At 42.8% G+C, this 21,123-nt stretch overlaps 1 protein-coding gene across 1 annotated transcript in view; it reads right to left on the bottom strand.

Moving 5' to 3' along the window:
• Positions 1-21,123, bottom strand: part of ACAD10 (acyl-CoA dehydrogenase family member 10) — a 42,922-nt gene that overhangs the window by 15,146 nt on the left and 6,653 nt on the right. The window contains exons 3-9 of the mRNA XM_047088362.1: positions 17,529-17,677; positions 14,810-15,004; positions 10,991-11,149; positions 10,112-10,271; positions 8,765-8,906; positions 3,772-3,840; positions 1,786-1,967 (exon numbers count right to left, since the gene is read on the bottom strand). Coding sequence (XP_046944318.1) covers positions 1,786-1,967; positions 3,772-3,840; positions 8,765-8,906; positions 10,112-10,271; positions 10,991-11,149; positions 14,810-15,004; positions 17,529-17,677 — 1,056 coding nt within the window. The remainder of the gene's footprint in view (positions 1-1,785; positions 1,968-3,771; positions 3,841-8,764; positions 8,907-10,111; positions 10,272-10,990; positions 11,150-14,809; positions 15,005-17,528; positions 17,678-21,123) is intronic.

Below are 21,123 nucleotides of genomic sequence, written 5' to 3'. Positions count from 1 at the left end.
CGGGACAGCTGCCACCTCATTTGCTTTTCAGATCAGCCCTGTGAGGGAGGCAGCACAGGCCTTTTTTTTTTTTTTTTTTTTCACACCAAACCTTTACTATTGAGAAAACTATGAGGAGGTAATGTGACTTGCCCGAGGTCGCTGATAAATTAGCATCCAACTTCTCCAATGCTCTTTCCATCTTGAAACAACGGATCAATATGGGCAACATGGGTTGTCTTTGCCCACTTGCCCTTTTACTGGTGAGTAGGGCTGCCAGATAAAATACAGGATACCCAGGGTGCCTGGGTGGCTCAGTTGGTTAAGCGGCCAACTCTTGATTTCAGTTCAGGTCATGATCTCATGGCTCTCATGGGATTGAGCCCCACTTTCGGGGACTCTGCACCGACAGCATGGAGCCTGCTTGAGATTCTCAATCTCTCTCTCTCTTTCTCTCTCACTCCCTCTGCCGCTCCCCCACTCATGCAGGTGTGTGCTCTCTCAAAATAAATAAATAAACATTAAAAAAAAATACCCACTTAAATTTGAATTTCAGATAAACAACACATTTTTATTTCCAAATGAGACTACCAAGGTGGAGGGGAACCCACAGGGGATGATACGGAGCCCACTGTACTTGGAAGGGATGGAGAACTCCCTCAGTATGGGCTAGGAGGTCAGCAGGCCTGCTCTGTTGTAGCTAAGTGTCTCAGAGTGATCTGAGTAGGGACTCAGATCAGGTGCCCGTGGAGAGGTGGAACTTTAGGTACTTTGGCAGAAACGGTAGGAAGTTGATATACACTGGACACATACTATAGCCTTTGATGTGGTCCTACAGAAAAGAGGCACATTTAGGCTAAAAGCAGAGAAAGAAGAAAATACAGCTTCGCTGAGAGATTCTTTTTGACTACAGCCAAGAATACATACTGGTCAAGAGTCAAATAATACTCTTGTACTTTCCAAGTCAGAAAGAGTGAAATTCTTTGGCTTGTGCTAAAGTTTGTGCATGCAAAAGAACGGAGACATTTGTGACAGTGGTTTTAAAATTGTGTGTGCCTGTCAAATTCATAAAATGCTACACTTCAATACACCTGACTTCAAAAACAAAAAAAAAAAAGGGAAAGCAAAGCAAAAACAGACAATAACAATGAGGATGAGGAGCAACTGGTACGCTCAGACATTAAAAAACAAGCAGAGGGCACTTCGGTGGCTCAGTGGGTTAAGCGTCAGACCTCAGCTCAGGTCATGATCTCACAGTTCTTGAGTTCAAGCCCCACTCTCTGCTGTCAGTGGGGAACCCGCTCCGGATCCTCTGTCCCCCTCTCTCTCTGCCCCTCCCTCATGCTTGCTCTCTTTCTCTCTCTCAAAAATAAACATTAAAAAAAAAAAAAACAAACAAGCAGAAACAAACTCTGCAAACAAAATACCTTGGCATAATGGCATTTTAAAAGTCTATCCCTATTGAAAAGAATATTTAGGGGAAAGAGTAAAAAACAGAAAAAAGTATCTTAAATACTCCTGGCTGGTATCAGAAAAAAGAAAGATTAAAATGGTCTAGCAAGATAAAGTTGCAGGGAAGAGAGATTCTGTAGTCCATGAAGGGATGTACCCAAGGATAGAATGTCGTATTCTAGGTAAGTGACACCTCCATTAAAATGTAACTGGATTTCCCAGCAGGAGGCTATGAAGCCCACATCACATTTAGCAAACACTAGGTGCGTGAACAACCTGACATCACGCAAATCCTAAAACCAGGGGCACCATGAGGAAACTATCAGCATGAAAGACAAATGGCCTTGTGCTCACCGTGTTTTGCGTAGTCTTCTAGGCCCGTAGCGTTGAGGTCCACGCTGTGAATTTTGCACAAGACTCTGTTCATGGCAGTGTAAATGGCCCACCTCTGGGTGGGCTCCAAGCCTGGCAGAGAGGGATCTCTGTAGATGAGGCCTGGGCAGTACTCCATCAGATAGAAAGGAGTACCGATGACCCTGGGAGGGACACAGACAGGATGTTTCAGTGGCCCAGCTCATAACATGGCAGGCTGTTAGTCATGGTATTGCTCTAACGGTCCTGTGTGTTCATTCCAAGAACTGAAGAAGGAGTTCAGGCCCAGGGTACTGGATGTTTCCTTTCTCCTTCATACACGAGCACAGGTTAGAAGCACCCCATCCCCAAACCAGTCCACACACACAGCCCTGTCTATACTTCCTTGCCCGCATACCTCTCTTCCATTAGGTCCACTTGGGGAAGCTATGGAATAGAGTTTAAGAGTGATAATGTAGGAAAGCATATTGAGAAGAGGCTAGACATTACTAGAAATCATTTGACTGTTCTAAAAACTTGTTTTGAAAATTCTACCATTAAAACTGTTTATCCTGATGTGACCATGGGCTAGAACTTAAATTTATTATTAAATTATTAATTATCTTAAGTGTAATAATGCTGCTTTGATTATGAAAGAAAATGTCTTTATTTTTAGGAGGGGTATGCAACTTACTTCAAAAGATTCAGCTAAAAATATATATAGAAAAAGGAAATATATTTATAAAATGTATAAAATTATAAAATTATTAGAGTGTGTAATTACTATTACATAAAATTATTTATATCATACACCTATACACATATGTAAACATACATATATTCATACAGAAGGGAAATATGGCAAAATGTTAGCAACATTTTAATCTAGATGAGAACTCTTTATGCTACTTTTTCTTTCAACTTTTCTATGTTTCAAAATGTTCATAATTAAATAGGTGGGACAAAAAAAAATTCAAAAAGGTTATTGCAAAGCAGTTTAAAAACAACTTAGAAGGACCACAATAAAAGATTAACAAAAACAAACATGAAGCTAGGTGGATCCAATTCTCACAAAACCAAATATTTCTTCATCTTTCAGGATAACTTACAGATCTGTGAGCTCTCGGGGCGGGGGCGGGGGCGGGGGGGGTAGGGGGGTGGGAATGCTCTAAAGTCTTTCTTCTCTCCCATCCACATTTTATTTGTCTTCATTCTAACAAACTGGGATCTGAGCGACTAGATGGGCTTTTCTCTTCTGTAGTTTGAATATGTAATAAAAAATAAATCCAGGGGCGCCTGGGTGGCTTAGTCGGTTAAGCGTCCGACTTCAGCTCAGGTTCACGATCTCACGGTCCGTGAGTTCGAGCCCTGCGTCGGGCTCTGGGCTGATGGCTCAGAGCCTGGAGCCTGCTTCCGATTCTGTGTCTCCCTCTCTCTCTCTGCCCCTGCCCCGTTCATGCTCTGTCTCTCTCTGTCTCAAAAATAAAATAAACGTTAAGAAAGGTTTTAAAATAAATAAATAAATAAATAAATAAATAAATAAATAAATAAATCCAGTGGCGTCTGCGTGGCTCAGTCGGTTAAGCGTCTGACTTCAGCTCAGATCATGATCTCACAGTTTGTGAGTTCGAGCCCTGCATCGGGCTCTATGCTGACAGCCCAGAGCCTAGACCCTGCTTCGGATTCTTTGTCTCCCTCTCTCTCTCTCTCTGCCTCTGCCCCACTTGCTCTCTCTCCCTCTCTCTCTCAAAAATAAATAAACATTAAAACAAATCAGTCAATCAATCAATCTGGAAGCACCTGGATGACTCAGTGGGTTAAAGCATCTGGCTCTTGATTTTGGCTTAGGTCATGATCTCACGGTTTGTGAGATTGAGCCCCGGTGAGTGCAGAGCCTGCTTGGAATTCTCTCTCTCCCTCATTCTCTGCCCCTCCCCGCCAAATAAATAAATAAACATTTAAAAATAAATAAATAAATCTCATCATTACCCTGAGTCTTCACAGAGGTCAAGAACTCTGGGGACAGGCACCCCAGCATTTCCAAGGGCTTTCATTATCCTGCCAGAATAAAGAAAAATGAATGAAAATGCTGGCTGAATTGATGAGATTTTCTTGAAATTATTTTTCTGAATTAAAATTAGTGTACACAGGAATTAAAACAGAATTCTAAAAAATATCCAATTGACCCCAAAGTATGCAAGAAGAACAAACAACAGATGGAACAAACAAAAACCAAATAGCAAAATTATGGACTTAAGTCAAATATATCAATAGTTACATTATATTGATTAGACTAAACATTTCAGTTGAGACAGAGATTGTTTTATTGCACAGAAAAGCAAGACCTAGCTACATGCTGTCTACAGGAGACATTCTTTATATATAAAAACATAGGGAAAGGAGCACCTGGGTGGCCCAGTCGGTTAGGCGGCCAACTTCAGCTCAGGTCATGATCTCATGGTCTGTGAGTTTGAGCCCTGCGTCGGGCTCTGTGCTAACAGCTCAGAGCCTGGAGCCTACTTCTGATTCTGTGTCTCTCTGACTCTCCTCCACTCACATTCTCTCTCTCTTTGTCTCTCAAAAACGAATAAATGTTAAAAAAATTTTTTTAAAGAAATAGCCACATTAATATCAGAGAAAGGACACTTTAAGACAAAGAGTACTACCAGAAGCAGAGGGACATTTCCAGATGATACAAGAATTAATCCATCAGGAAGATATTGCAATCATAAATGTGTACATGCCTCATAACAGGACTTCAAAATGAAAGAAAAACGATCAGAATTACAGAGAGAAACGGACAAATCCACAATCATAGTTGAGACTATAGTACCCCTTTATCAGTAACTGATGGAACTAGAACAAAAAGCAGTAAGACAAAGTTCCAAGTGATACTACCAACGACTTGACCTGATGGCCATTCCCCCAATACTCAACAAGGGCAGGATACACATTCTTTTGAAGTACACACAGTACGTTCACCAAGATAAATCATATGCTGGTTCATACGATTAAGTAACGGAAATCTTAAACAGTATTTCTAAGATCTCAATGGTATTAAACTAAAAATCATTAATTTATGACATGTAGAAAAAGCTCAAATATTTGAGGGGTGCCTGGCCAGCTTGATCGGAAGATCATGCAGCTCTTGATCTCAGGGTTGTGAGTTTGAGCCCCATGTGAGGTGTAGATTACTTAAATAAAACATTTTTTTAAAAAGCTCAAATATTTGCAAATTAAAGAACACACTTTCATATAAGCCATGGGTCAAACAAGATATTACGAGGGAAATTAGAAAATATTTTAAACTGTAATAAGAATAAAAAATACAACATGTCAAAATTTGTGAGATACAGAAGTGCTTAGAAAGTAACGTATAACTTTAAATACTTGTAAAAAGACTTTAAATCAGTTACACTATAAAGGAAAAAATAAGCCCAGAGTAAGTAGATGGAAAGGAATAAAGATAGAACAGAAATAAATGAGACAGAAAACAGAAAGATTTAATAAAGTGAAACACTCTTCTTTGAAAACAGTTGATAAATCCCTAAATAGACTAATGAGAGAAAGAACAAATTATCACTCAATATCATGAAAAAGAGGGAAAATCACTACATTAAAAGGATAATAAAAGAATATCATGAACAATAAATTTGATAGATTAGACAAATGGACAAATTCCTTGCAAATTATGACTTACCAAAACTAAAACAGGATGAAATAAGATATCTGAATAACCCAATATTTATAAATTGAATCCATAATCAAAAAACCTTTTCCTAAAAACTCCAGTCCCTGATGGGTTTACTGGTAAATTTTATGAATCACCTAAGGAAGAAATTTTTTCATGTTTTAAATAGAAAAATAATTACTCAGTCTTTTTTTTCATTAAAAAAAAATTTTTTTAATGTTTATTTATTATTGAGAGACAGAGAGACACAGAGCGTGAGCAGGGGAGGGGTAGAGAGAGGGGGAGACATAGAATTTGAAGTAGGCTCCAGGCTCTGAGCTGTCAGCACAGAGCCTGATGCGGGGCTCGAACTCACAAACTGCGAGATCATGACCTGAGCCGAAGTCGGTCGCTCAACCAACTGAGCCACCCAGGCGCCCCAATAATTACTCAGTCTTATCACCAGTAACTGGCTCCTGCTTTTTGCCTGCCTGGTGTCCTTTCCTTGCTTCAAGTTCTGATAACATACCTGGGCTTTCCTTTAGGAAACAGCTCTCCCCCACCGTCAGTCCACATGGTCTGGGTGGGACTGATGCAAACCCTGGTTCCAAGGATGGGCACAAGACCCAGGTTGGCCAATCTGAATACTGCATCCTCCTGACCCCAGACAACACATTGGGCCAATGAATCAAATCTCAGGAGGTATGCTGGAACATTCACTGAGGTGATGGAGGAAAGAAGAGTGGAGAGATGAAGAGAGAGAGAAAATGAGTGAGTCCTGGTGACGTTATATGGGCCCTTAGATCTGGTTATGCCTGAAAGATTTAAATTGTGACGTCAATAAATTTTACTCCTCTTCCTTTTTTAAAAATGAAGACTTAAGTCAGTCTAGGTGGGTTTCTGTTGCTTACAGTTGAGGAACAGAAACATGCTAGTCCAACATGACCATGGTAAATAATGTTGTGCTCTTTTCTAATATTTTTGTTTCAGTGCACAAGTCTTAAAAAAAAAAAAAATAGGCGGTGCCTGGCTGGCTCAGCTGGTACAGTGTGTGACTCTTGATCTTGGGGTTGTGGGTTTGAGCCCCAGGTTGGGTGTAAAGATTACTTAAAAATAAAATCTTTAAAAAACAAAACAAAAAAACAGGATAGAACTATATGTGGTTTCTATCTGTTTTTATCACGTTAAAATTTTATCATGGCATTTTTGTGTCAGGCATATTATTGGCTACACTAATAGCACAATCATTAAAGCTGGGCTGTGAAATCCTACTGCCTCCCAGGTATGATGCCCACCTCCGTCACTCACAGCTAGTTGTGTGTCCCTGGAGATACCGCTTAACCTCTTTAATCCTTGCTTCTCTCACCTATAAAATGGGGACCATAATAGTAACATATCATGAGTTGTTGTGAGAATGCTTTGGGTTAACAACACATCCAAAACATTTATTGCAGTGCCTGGCACATACTAAACACTCAGTAAATGTCAGCTATTACTATTATTGTTGTTATGGCAACAAGTAGATAGACCAAGGTTTAATCATCTCCTGATTATTGTACCTTTTGGGTGTTTGCAATTTTTTATTAAAACAACATTGTGGTGACCATATTACTGCATAAAGCTGTTTTCCCTATTTAGAATTATTTTTTAAAGAGACATTCCTCTAACTGGAATTGTTAGATCTCAAAGTGTGACTACAATGAAGTTTTTAATAAATTGTATCATGCTGTTTTCCAAAATTCCCAAAGTTGTTCAGATGTACCTTTGGCATTTTAATGTTTATTTATTTTTGAGAGAAAGAGTGTGAGCAGGGGAGGGGCAGAGAAAGAAAGAGAGAGACACACACACACACACACAGAATCTGAAGCAGGCTCCAGGCCCTGAGCTGTCAGCACAGAGCCCAACACAGGGCTTGAACTCACAAACTATGAGATCATGACCTGAGCCAAAGTCAGATGCTTAACTGACTAAGTCACCCAGGTGCCCCTACATTTAGCATTTTTTTTTAACATTTATTTATTTTTGAGACAGAGAGAGAGCATGAACGGGGGGAGGGTCAGAAAGAGAGGGAGACACAGAATCTGAAGCAGGCTCCACGCTCCGACCTGTCAGCACAGAGCCCGACACGGGGCTCGAACTCGTTAACCACAAGATCATGACCTGAGCCGAAGTGGGACACTTAACCAACTGAGCCACCCAGGCGCCCCCCCCCCCACATTTAGCATTTTATAAGCAGATACTATATTACATTTCATCTTCAAATGCCCATTTTATTCCTTTACTAAAATGGAAATTCTCTGCATTCCTGGATTTTTGGAATGTCACCATAGCCCTCCAGAACTCCTCAGTACCCCTGGGAATGGTCAGAGTTCACAAGCAGGATGCATGAGAATAGAGTGGGGGTTTCACACTTTTAGGGTTTCTTTCCTCTAAATACAAACCTGCTACTATGTGGGTACATATATAAATGTCCAGAAATAGCTACAGGTTTTCTCCTCTGGAGACCCCTAAAGCTTCATAATTCTCAGTCACCATTGCCTGCAATACTTGGAGAAGTCAGATTCTAGGAACTAAAAAGTCCAAAGAAGAAACAGTAAACAGTGAGAACAAGAAGGGACCAAGAGCCAAAGTCACATTTTCCTTACTACTCTGCAACATTCCTTCTACAGAACATAATGGGCTGGAAGGAAGAAGGAAGCAGAGGAAGAGAAAGGCTTCCAGGAAAGTAAGCCCCACTCTGGAGACCATCCAGAATTTTCATCTCAGTTTCAAAGAATTTGGAGCTAGGTTTTTTTTCAACCTGCTATGTTTAAATTTTCCTATTTTCAAAAGAAACTATGTTATTTGGGATGGGCTGTAATGCAACCCATTATTATTTTACATATTTTATTATGGAAAATTTCAGACATCTATGAGTAGAGATTCATAAAACAAACCCCCATGTAGCCAATTTCAACAACTACCAACTCAATGCCATGCTTGTTTTGGCCTCGGCCCCACTGATACACTGTTTATAAGACTAAAGGTCTTAGTCTTTAAGACTAAAAGGTGAGACTAATGAGTATTCCAATAATGCTTTTTCCACCAGAGGTTCCAAAAAGGTCTAGTTTCCTACAGGTTTAGGTACAGAAAAGAGAAAACAAACTTCTGAATAAAATTAGGTTACATGTTCTTATTTGAGATAATTTTGGAAATTCATACATGCATACATACATTAAATGTCTCAAGGCAGTCTGATGGAGAGCTGACTTGTCAGCTCAGGGCTGAGCTGCGGAGGATGGAGGGGAGCACACCCCAGCTCTGAGAAGTTACCTGAACTCCCTCTCCACTGCATGGGAGGATGGAAGGAGTGTCCCCGGGGGCTTCTTCCGCAGAACCAGCTGGTGGTTAGCTAGCCTGATGTAGTAGGTTGGATTTGACTGCCCATGATCAAACTGAAGGAGTTCCAACGGGCCTGCAAGTTTGAAAACAAAGATAACGACAGTAGTTCGGAAGGATAGAGCTGGGCACTCCTGCTCTCTAACAAGTACCGCATTTGGGATGCAGGACATTCTGATTAGGGATGCACCTCCGACTTGGGCACCAGAAGTGATGGAGCCCCAGGCCTACTGTGCCAGCCCAGGTCCACTACAGTGTGGCAAAGGCCACTCCATTTACACCACAATCATCTTCACTTTGTGCAGGTGTCCAGTTTTGTCCCTCTTGCCAACTCCCGCTCCACGAAGAAAAGCTTTTCAGTTCTATTTATCAACCACAAGCACGGTCATGGCAACCCACCATGCTAAAATGGAATGCTTTAAGCCTGAGGATGAAAAGCACCCTTGTGCATCCCTCAGTCCACACTCGGCCAAACCACGCCTGAGACTGGCGTGACGGCTGGGAGGAGCTTCCGCGGAGGCCTGTAGCTTGAGCTGAAGTGCTTCCCTGAGATGCTCTCTCCCACCCCAAGGGGCTCAAATCCGTGGCTCCCGCTCAGGAACATCCTAATTAACCTTCAGCTTCATAACAAGACTGAACTCTGGACACAGATTCGTTTCACATGGTCAGAAGAGCAAGAAACTGGCATTTGCCTGAGTTAGCTGGAGCTGGCCTGCTCAGAAGGGGCCCCTCAGCTTTGCAGAGGCCCTAAGAACAATCCAATCTCTGGAAAACATAAGTGGAGCTCCACGCAAAAAGTCTTCAGGGATTAAATGGGTGAGGCAAAACCTTATCACCAGGTGGAAATGTCTTCCAAGGCCCCTGAGGCACCTATTTTTCTGAGAGAGGAATATGAAGAATCAAAGAGGGGCCTTTGAAGAGATGGAGACAACTTGTCACACTGTAAATTTATGCAGCTTCTTAAGTCACCTCCACAAAACAGGCTGTCATCTCAAAACATTTAGACACACTCAAACACCCCTGGGCACGTACACAGTCTCCAGATCCCAGGCGATCCCTGCCACACCACGCTCTCGGGTGGAAGAGAGGGTGAGTGTACTTTTGGGGTTCATGCTCTTCCCCAAGCAAAACTGAAAGCTGCACTCAGATCCACTGAGCTCCATGGCTGTTTTCCTCACCACACAGCCTCTGTCTCCAGCATATTCCACTAGGGTTTGAAAGTGAGAACCAGACTGAAGGCCTAGCCTTGAAAGAGTTGGCAAAAAGCAGAAATTTAAATACCTGTGCTTTGGGTCCCCAGTAAGTCTTTGAGGTACTTCTCCAAGGAACCTCGTGGAATGTCCATTGTCTTTCTCATGGGGCAAGTGTTTGGAACAACCATTCTCAACGTAAAACCCAAACGGGTTTCTAATTCCTTTACTGCAGTTTCTGGGTCATCAACCTGGTTTCAAAGAGAAGACTGAACATGTACCACCAGTCAACCCTGACCTGGCCTCCTGTCTGTTCTCTAAAAGGGCAGTTTTTTAGAGGAAAATATCCAAGAAGTCATGTTTCTGAGCCAGGACTTTGGAGGCCAAGATATTCAGCTAATGAGGAAGCTGTATAAAGACTTTGCTCTTCCCATTTAATTCTTAACCACACTAAACTTTCTTATTGGCTGGGAAGAGTGCCAGTTAAGAGTCCACGAGCTCCTTCATGCCAGGAGGGCATGATACTGTGCTGCAGCATCAACCCTGTCCCTATAGCCCATCAGCTTCATAATGGAAACCCAAACACAGGAAGCTGGACAGAGACGTCCTCTCAGGTGGCTTCTTGTGCTTCATAGCCATGACCTGGGCGGTCCGTGTGGCTGGTAGCTGCCGGCTCCCTACCCAGAACGGTGTCACAGGGACAGCCTAGCTGCCATCCCAAATGTCTTAAGCCTGCCATTCACCTCCTTGCATAATTCTTTTCTCAAACTGCCTTCTTAGTGTTTGTCTTACTTCCTTTCAAAAATAGAGTGGCTTGTCATGTAAATATCCTAAAATTAATAAAAAAGAAGACCATAGCAACATGGGGGAAAACCACTAAACACAACTATGATTGTTAACAGGACAAGCTTAGAAATGCTTATGCTAGTGCCTAGAGCACAGCAGGGGTTCAAAAAATAGTGATCATTACCTTTATGGTGTGAATGCCAAGGCTGGCAGCCGCTTTTAGATTCGGTCCAAGATCATCAAGAAAGATGGACTCAGAAGGCGGCAGGCCAAGCCGCTCCAAGCACAGCTTGTATATCCTGGGGTCTGGCTTACAGACACCTTCTAGGCAGGACTCCACGACCTGAGCGAGGGACGGGGATGAGAGATGAGTGTCCCTAAAAGGTGGTGCTCCCACATGCATACTGGCATATTTTTAAAAAGAATAATAGGAAGACCGTTGAGATTTGTTATAATAAGTAACTTCAGAGTGTTATGATATAAAATGATGTTGCTTTTTAAAGTTGGAGATATGGTAATACTGGGTTACTAGCTGGGGGTAAGCTCAGAAAACCAAAGTTCTGGTTCAGAAACAGCGACCTTGCACACACAGCGAAGCCACAATGGGCCTCAGTGTCATCATCGGCAAAGTGGGGATGCTAATAGCTATCTTACCTATCTTAGCGGTTGTTGAGAACATTAAATGAAAGTTGAGTGGTTCCAAAATGATGTTAGCATTTTGCTAATGTTAAATATTGTGGCTACACAGAAGAGCTGTAGATTTCTACTTCGCCATTTTTTCAGAAAGAAGGGAGGGGCACCTGGGTGGCTCAGTCAGTTGAGTGCCCGACTTCGGCTCAAGTCATGATCTCATGGTTGGTTCGTGGGTTTGAGCCCCACATCGGGCTCTCTGCTGTCGGTGCAGATCCTACTTTGGATCCTCTGTCTCCCTCTCTGCCCATCCCCAGCTCGTGCTCTCTCTCTCCCTCTCTCAAAAATAAACATTAAAAAAAAAATTTTTTTTTTAAAAAAGAAGGCGGCACTGTTTACTAACTACAAAAGGCACATGACCTTAATGTCTGTACTTCAGAAATTGAAAAGCAAAACAGCCATCCTCAACTTATATAAATCCCATGGGAGAACAGACCCCAAAGAGACTGTTCATGGCAAAGTACTGTTCCTTTCACGCTTCCTGTGTCCTGACAACCTCACTTCCACTGTGTATCTGGTCTGGAAATGCAGTGGGGGGCGGCGGGTGGGGGGTGGGTATGCTTCAGAGGGTCCAGATGAAACCCTGCAAAACCGGACCCAGTGCCAGGCAACCTCTGATCCATCAACCTGCAGGTCCTCTTACACTGTCCCCAGGGCTTAATCTCCTATAAAGTGGGCCTAAAACAGCCACAGAAGCTTATAACTGACACCCTCTGGTCTGCCCTGAGAATAGAACTCAATCCATGCTCACTCCAGGAAGGACTCAGGCTCTCCAAAACCAAGGACAAACCCCTCCCTCTACTCTACATTTGCATTATTCAGGGTTGGGTGAGAACTGCCCTTTCAGGAAAATAAATATCCTAAATAAATTGGACCACTCTATTTAATCTTCCCTGTCTCTTAAGGAGCCGAATGAACTAAAAAAGACAAGCTCCGTGTAAAGAAAACATCAGTAGTGGGTACCAGAGAAGCTGGGTGTTTCAGACACACACCAGTGTCCACGCTGCGGGAGAACAACACAGCTGTGCTGGCTGAGACAGACAGAGGGGGTGGTGAGCCCAGTGAGCCAAGTTCTCACAAGCAGGCATCTCTCCTGAGGGACTATGTTGAGGGTCACTGTATTGGGGAAGTGAAAAAATTCTCCAGATTTAAGTTTGATAAGATCCCTGGCCTTCTCTTTCTGTTCTATTTTGCAAGTTGAAAAAGTCCTGGAGATGTAGTTCTTAACAATGTGAATATACTTAACGCTACTGAACTGAACACTTTAAACATGGTTATGATGGTAAATTTTATGTTATGTGGGTTTTTACAATAAAAAAATGTAAAAATATTTTTAATTGAAAAAAATTAGATGGAAAAACATTTTGAAGCCGAGACAGATTCCTATAATACTGGTTTAAGAGTTCAGCCTCTAATGTTGACAGAGATCACAGATTGCTTACACTATCTTTATTCTATCAAAACATCTATGTATGTGTGTGTGCGTGTGCTTTAGAGAACAAAAATCTAAACCTTTGCCCTTGATGAAATGTTTTTAAAACTCCAGGTCTTCTGCAGACCTAAAATACGAAAACCCATCAGAAAACTCCTGGAAAGCACATGCCAAAATGCCTGTGAAGTCTGAATAAACAAGTCCATTTTTTTTTTTTTTGTAAAGAAACTCATAGGTCTTTTAAATTGTAGCTTCATTTGAAGGGCTGAACATGAGCCTGGACAATTTAATTTGTCTAGATGAAGATATCATTCCTATAGCTGCACTGCACTCTGAAAATAACCAAAACGTACTGAATACTGACCATGTGCCAGGACCATGCAGAGAGCTTTGCATGCATAATTCTGTGGGATGCATGCATCGACCCTACAACAAAGAAATTGCTATTCTCGAATTACAGAGGAAGAAACTGAGGTTCAAGGAAGCAAAGCCGCCGCCCGTGATCACCTGGCTAGCAAGCTGCAGAGACGGGATTGAATCTGGCTGAAGTCCCGGAGCACTCGGAGGGGAGGGGGCTTGGAAGAGCGCTGTTTGTGTCCCACGGGGAAAACAACAATCAAAGCAGGTGGGGAGCTAGACAAGGTGTACAGAGGGGACAGGACTCTATCTCTGACAGGCTTTCTATAAGAAGGAAGGAGGACATGGGAGGTGAAAACAGCACTAGGCTGAGAGGTTCATTTCCAACATTTGCCCTCTGAATTTCCACCTGTCAATTTTACTAGATTTTATGTTCTAAAATAGCACTATCCAATAGAACTTTTCAGAATGACGGAAACGCTGTATATGCTGTCCAGTATAGTAGCCACTAGCCGCACGTGGTGAGTGAGCACCTGAAATGTAGCAGGTGCGTACTCTGCGGGGCAAGGATCGTGTCTGTCACATTTGCCACAGTATCCCTTCACGTGTAGTCAGTGGCCAGCGCGCAGTAACTGCTCAGTAAGAATCTACTTTCTAACTGAAGTTTAAGCAAGTCAGCTACGAATAATTCATATCTGTCCCAGGATGATAAGCTATTTCTCTCTTGGGGAAATGGGGAATCGTTTATAGGAGTAACCTACTGGCACAGAAGACCATCTTTCATTCAGTATGTTCTCAGGGCAGTTTGATGGTCTAGCACTGGGCTATCCAATATAGTAACCACCAGCTATATGTGATTATTTACATTTAAACTAATAAAAATGAAATAAAATTCAGTTGTTAGTGACACCAGCCACATTTCAAGGGCTTAATAGCCATATGTGACTAGAAACAACCATATTGGACATTTCCATTACTGCAGTAAGTTTTATTGGATAGCACTGGTCTCAGGATTAATGCCACAGAAATAAAGGGTAACATCACTGGTCTTTTTTTTTTTTTCTTTTTAAAAAATATTTACTTAAGTTATCTCTACACCCAATCTGGGACTCAAACTCACGATCCTGGGATCAAGAGTTGTACACTCTGCTCACTGAGCCACCTAGACACCCCAACATGGTTGGTCTTTGAAGAGATAAGGTCAAAGGTCCCTTTAGATGTGAGGGCTGACGGAAGTTTGTGAGTTATGTGACGAATAAGGTTCAAACCCAGAACATGAAAGAGTCTCTAAAGCTGAGGTTTCAACCAGTTATCAAAGACCATAAACACTGGACCTTGCTGAGAGCTCAGAGATGTTTTAGAAGTCCTCTTTTCATCCTGTTAGGTCTAAGTCTAATTTAGTCAAGTTAGACTGACTAAGGAAACCCATTCACTCAAGACCTGCTACGAGGCAATGTTTAATGATGCATCCTAAAGCAAGGACAGAGACTCTGTTTTGATAGTTTTGGATTACTTCAAGCTTACCACATCAAACTGTTTCCGGTCCAGGGGCAAAAAGCTTTTCCCGTTGGGAAGATAAAAATTATTGCTCAAGACTGCAGTCCGAAGGCCTTTTGCCCGAATTTGAGTTATGGCCTCAGTCATCACTGGGAACTGCTTCACCACTTGCTCACTGGTCAGCAGGGAGAAAAAGGAGCCCACAGGTACGGAGGTCTTTGACTAAAAATGGGGGAGGGGAAAGGAGAGGCAGCAATAATTAAGAGTAGGAGGAACAGCTTATGACCAACAGAGAAAAACACGGCTTCCTGTCTTCCTACTGCTACCTTGTTTGATTTGCTACCTAAAGGAATTGTCCCTCAGCCCCGGTGCAGAACTTCACATACAAGGTTGTAAAAAGTAACTTCAGGTGACAGTGGTGAGGGAATGGAGCTATTTATATCAATAGTCCAGTTAAATGAATTCTTTATTTCAGTCATGGATTGGCAATTTTACTTATTTATTTTTAAATGTTTACGTATTTGTTTTTGAGAGAGAGAGAGAGGGCGCGTGCACAAGTGGGGTGGGGGTGGGGGGCAGAAAGAGACACACACACAGAATTTGAAGTAGGTTCCCAGGCTCTGAACTGTCAGCACAGAGACCAGTGTGGGGCTCAAACCCACAAACTGTGAGATCATAACCTGAGCTGAGATCCAGAGTTAGATGCTTAACTGACTGAGCCACCCAGGCACCCCATGGATTGGCAATTTTAAAGAGCATCAGAATATCCAAGGACAACTTAAGCTAAAAGTATATTAAGCAGGTATCATTTCATTCTTTTTTAAAATTTTTTTTTTCAACGTTTATTTATTTTTGGGACAGAGAGAGACAGAGCATGAACGGGGGAGGGGCAGAGAGAGAGGGAGACACAGAATCGGAAACAGGCTCCAGGCTCTGAGCCATCAGCCCAGAGCCCGACGCGGGGCTCGAACTCGCGGACCGCGAGATCGTGACCTGGCTGAAGTCGGACGCTTAACCGACTGCGCCACCCAGGCGCCCCTCATTCTTTTTTAAAAATTTATTTATTTTGAGACAGAGAACACACACACGCAGAGAGAGAATCCCAAGTAGGCTCTGCACTGTCAGCACAGAGCTCAATGCAGGGCTCGAACTCATGAACTGTGAGATCATGACCTGAGCTGAAACAGAGTGAAACACTTAACCGACTGAGCCACCCAGACGCCCCTACAATTTAATTCTTAATGATCCAGAAGACATGTAATGATTTTGTATTGTGAACTTCAGCTTCTGACCCATTTTTCATTTTTAAATTCAATCTATGTGGGTTTTGGAAACTGTTACCATGTTTCAAACATTTGCAAAGGCAGGTCTGCTCTTTTATACAAACACACACATACACACTACGGAACAACTTTCTCGAGATACAATTCACATACCACACAATTCACCCATAAACTGTACAATTCAAAATTTTTAATATATTCACAGTTGTGTAACCATCACCACAATCAATTTTAGAACATTTTCATCACCTTGAAAAGAAACTCCATATATATTGGCAGTCATGTTCCATTCTACCCCCCATTCCCAATACTCTCAGTCCTAGAAAATCACTAATCTAAGTTTCTATTTCTATTGATTTCATATCAATGGAGTCATACATTATGTGGTCTTTTTGACTGACTTCTTTCTTTCACTTAGCACAAAGTTTTATAAACCTATTTGAAATTGTGGTAAAATATACGTAACATAGGGGCAGTTGGGTGACTCAGTCAATTAAGCATCCAACATTGGCTTAGGTCATGATCTCGGGGTGCAGGAGTTCAAACCCTGTGTCAGGCTGTGTGCTGACAGCTCAGAGCCTGGAGCCTGCTTTGGATTCTGTGTCTCCCTCTCTCTCTGCCCCTCCCCTGCTCATGCTCTGTCTCTCTCTCTCTCTCACAAACACAAAAAAATAATAAAATCTTTAAAAAAACATACATCACATACAATGTACTATTTCGACCACTTTAAGTGTGCAGTTGAGCGGCATTATGTACATTCATTTAAAGATTTTTTTTATTTATTTTTTTTTTTTTAATTTTTTTTTTTCAACGTTTATTTATTTTTGGGACAGAGAGAGACAGAGCATGAACGGGGGAGGGGCAGAGAGAGAGGGAGACACAGAATCGGAAACAGGCTCCAGGCTCTGAGCCATCAGCCCAGAGCCCGACGCGGGGCTCGAACTCACGGACCGCGAGATCGTGACCTGGCTGAAGTCGGACGCTTAACCGACTGCGCCACCCAGGCGCCCCTAAAGATTTTTTTTAATGTTTGTTTTTGAAAAAGAGACACAGAGCATGAGTGGGGGAGGCACATACTTTTAGATATATGTAGTTCAAGTTCAGTATCTGGAGATGGAAGAAATGCATTAAAAACTTAGAAATGGCGGGGCACCTGGGTGGCTCAGTCGGTTAAGAGTCCCAACTCAGGTCATGATCTCATGGCTTGTAAATTCAAGCTCCACATCGAGCTCTCTGCTGTCAGCACACAGCCTGCTTTGGATCCTCAGACCCCCTCCTTTTGTGCCCCTCCCTTGCTTGTTCTCTTTCTCTCTCTCCCAAATGAATAAATTTAAAAAGTTTTTTTAATTCAAATGGATTATTAGGTTTTCACTTATTTGCAGTTTAACCAACTTAATAGCTGAGTATTGCACCCAAACTCTAGGCAGAAAGAATATGTAAATTCAAGTATGTTTATCACTCACGATTTCAGAGCAGAGTCTCCCGAATTGCTGTAAGAAATCCTCTGTTGTTATCTCTCCCCTCATAAATTTCATCCAGGGCCCCTTTTCACCACCTGAGATAAAGGCCTGCAGTATAGTTCCAGGAGGGATATCATTTTGTAGCTCCCATTCTATAGGAATTAAAATTTGCAGTAAGTGAAATACAATTCAGAGATGGCTGGGGTTTGGAAAGCTCAGGGGAATTACCACCAGTCCCTGTGACGCTGCTGTGGTGCCGGGGGGGGGGGGGGGATTCTCACGGGAATTAGGAGAAACTGAGGAAACGCAAAATCTCGGCCTTAGACCCCAAGGCAACAGTGATATGGAGGGGACACTGCTGTTAAGCATCAGGTCCTTACCCTCTCTCTACTTGACATGACTCTGGACACTGCATTATGCATTTTCTTCCCTGCTCTCATCAGCTGCCTCACGTACCTCAGGTCGCTCATACACTCGTGGCACGTAGTAAGAAAACACAAGCGTAATAAGCCACGTTCGGACAGCACACCAAAACAGGCCCTTCATTTTGTAAACTGGAGTCATCCTCTGTGGCACCAGAACTGCTACGCTGAAACATTCACTTGGGGGATGCGGTCTTTGCGGAATAAAGAAGAAATTTTCCTTTTTTTTTTAATGTTTATTTTTATTCTTGAGGGGTGGAAGGAGAGTGCGAGCAAGGGGCAGAGACAGAGAGAGAATCCCAGGCAGGCTCCACACTGTCAGCACAGAGCCCGACACAGGGCTCGAACTCATGAACAGTAAGATCATGACCTGAGCCAAAATCAAGAGTTGGATGCTCAACCAACTGAGCCACCCAAGCGCCCCTCTTTTTTTTTTAAGCTTATTTATTTATTTTGAGAGACAGAGAGAGTGTAAGAGGGGGAGGGGCAGAGAGAGAGGGAGAGAGAGAGACAGAGAGAGAGAGACAGAGAGAATCTTTTTTTTTTTTTTCAACGTTTATTTATTTTTGGGACAGAGAGAGACAGAGCATGAACGGGGGAGGGGCAGAGAGAGAGGGAGACACAGAATCAGAAACAGGCTCCAGGCTCTGAGCCATCAGCCCAGAGCCTGACGCGGGGCTCGAACTCACGGACCGCGAGATCGTGACCTGGCTGAAGTCGGACGCTTAACCGACTGCGCCACCCAGGCGCCCCGAGAGAGAGAGAATCTTAACCAGGCTCCACACTGTAAGCACAGAGCCCGACATAGGGCTGGAACTCATGAACCCGTAAGATCATGACCTGAGCCAAAATCAAGAGTTGGATGCTCAACCAACTGAGCCACCCAGGCGCCCCTAAAGACGATTTCTATCCATAAGAAGTTCAGGCAGTGGATGGATCAGCATTTGTGTGTACAGGGAGTCTTTGGACAGAGGCTGCTTTTTCTTGTACCAGGTTGTGTGTTTTCTTTCTAAAATATAGCTGCTATGGGGCAAATATATATGTAGCAATCATGAGTATTTCTAAGACATAATATACTTTACACATTTATTTTGTTTTGATAAAGTAGGGCCTGTGCATTGAAAATATTTGACAATATAGAAAGTATAAAAAAGAAAGTTAAATGACAAGCAATCTCCCTTAGAGATAATCAATGTTACTAATTTGATACATGTTCTTTGAGAATAGCAAGACTTAAAGCTCAATCCAAATAATCCTACTTATTTAATTTGAGAACTAAAATGTGTAACATTTTTTATGGTCTCAGAATTGGCAAGCATGTAAGGAAACTGGCACTCTTGTAGACTGTTGATGGGAGTGGAAAGAAGGACAACCTCTATGGAGAGCAAAATTTTAAATATACGTTTGATGTAGTAATTCCACTTCTAGGAATTTCTCCCACATATATATTTATAAAAGTCAGCAAAGATTATGAACAAGGCTGTTTGTGTAGAATTGCTCATGATGAAAAGAGCCAGGAATTTAAACACATGTTAGTAAATCGCTTGTTACATCAACGTTGATACATTCATAGAATGGAATACCACACAGGTGTATAAACTAGACCAAGGATATGCAAAATACGGCCTGGGAACCAAATCTGTCTCCTATCTGCTTTTGTATTCATGTACTACTGTCTATCACTGTTTTCTTGCTCCAGCAGGAGAATTGAGCAATTGTGACAGATTGTGTGGCTTGCAAAGCCTACTTAACCCTTTATAGAAAAAGCTTCCTACCTAAAACACACCTTGATAAAGGATGAACTGACCTGGGAACATGCTAGACAGGGACACTCTACCCAGGGAGGAGGTCAGAGAGGCTTTCACAGAAAAGAAGTCGTTTTTTTTGTAGTTGTTTGTTTGTTTGTTTTTTAAGTTTATTTATTTTTAAGAGAGGGGGAGAGAGAGAGAGCGCGCACATGAACATGCACAGGGTACGGGCAGAGAGAGGGAGACAGAGAAAATCCCAAGCAGGCTCTGCACTGTTAGTGCAGAGCCCAATGCAGGGCTTGAACCCACAAACTATGAGATCATGACCCAAACCAAAGTTGGACACTTAACCAACTGAGTCACCCAGGTGCCCCAAGAAGCCTTAAAATCAATATTAATAACCACCACAAGATTTATTGAGTGTGCAAAATACTCCAGGCACTGTGCCAAGTAATATGCTGTTTAGGTCACCATCAAAAGTACAAGTAGGATTTGAACAGGCAGAGGAGGCAGGGAAGGGTGGCTGCCAGCAGAGGGGAGAGAACTTGCAAAGACACAGGAGTGTAAAGGTGTTTGGCAAATTTAAAGAACATCAAGCAGGGGCGCCTGGGTGGCGCAGTCGGTTAAGCGTCCGACTTCAGCCAGGTCACGATCTCGCGGTCCGGGAGTTCAAGCCCCGCGTCAGGCTCTGGGCTGATGGCTCAGAGCCTGGAGCCTGTTTCCGATTCTGTGTCTCCCTCTCTCTCTGCCCCTCCCCGTTCATGCTCTGTCTCTCTCTGTCCCAAAAATAAATAAACGTTGAAAAAAAAAAAAAAAAAAGAACATCAAGCAGTCCACAGAGGCTGAAATGTGGGAAATGCTATGGTACATGGACACGAGGGCTAATTTGCAAGAGGCCTTGAATACCAAGCGAAAGCTTCTGGGCTTAATCTAAGGGACAAAGCACAGGCACTCGAGGATTTGAAGCAAGGGAGGGAAGGGATGGGATCTGCATCTCAGAAACGTAACTCTGGGGGCTGCATGGAAGGTGGTACAAAACCCAGAGGGCCAGAGGCAGAGAGAAGAGTTAGGAGGTTCATGTGATGGTGCAGGTAGGAGACGGTAGGGTCCTGAACCTGGGCCGAAGCAGAGGGAGTGAAGCGAACAGGTTCTCAAGATATTCTGGAGAAAGCTAAGAAGACTCCTGTCCAGTGATCTTTGTTTTCTGTAAAAGAAGAGATTCAGCTGTCTTCCAAGTATGAAGGCTTGGGTGGGGGGAGTAGGAGACTGCTGGGAGGTTGGAACAACCCTGTGGCAAATGCCAGAGGAATATGAGTAGAGGAATAGGGAGGCTGAGGGACCAGCTGCAGCAGGAGCTAAAAAATTGCTCACCAAGTCAGTTTGCTTAGCTGGGTAACGTGAAAAGGAAAACCTCACTAAAATGAAGTC

This window comes from Lynx rufus, unplaced genomic scaffold (genome assembly GCF_022079265.1).
Source record: "Lynx rufus isolate CCGP_SWC_20201006 ecotype Redwood Valley unplaced genomic scaffold, mLynRuf1.p SCAF_24, whole genome shotgun sequence".
In the NCBI taxonomy this organism is placed as follows: Eukaryota; Metazoa; Chordata; class Mammalia; order Carnivora; family Felidae; genus Lynx; species Lynx rufus.
This window is presented reverse-complemented; position numbering and strand designations above follow the sequence as displayed.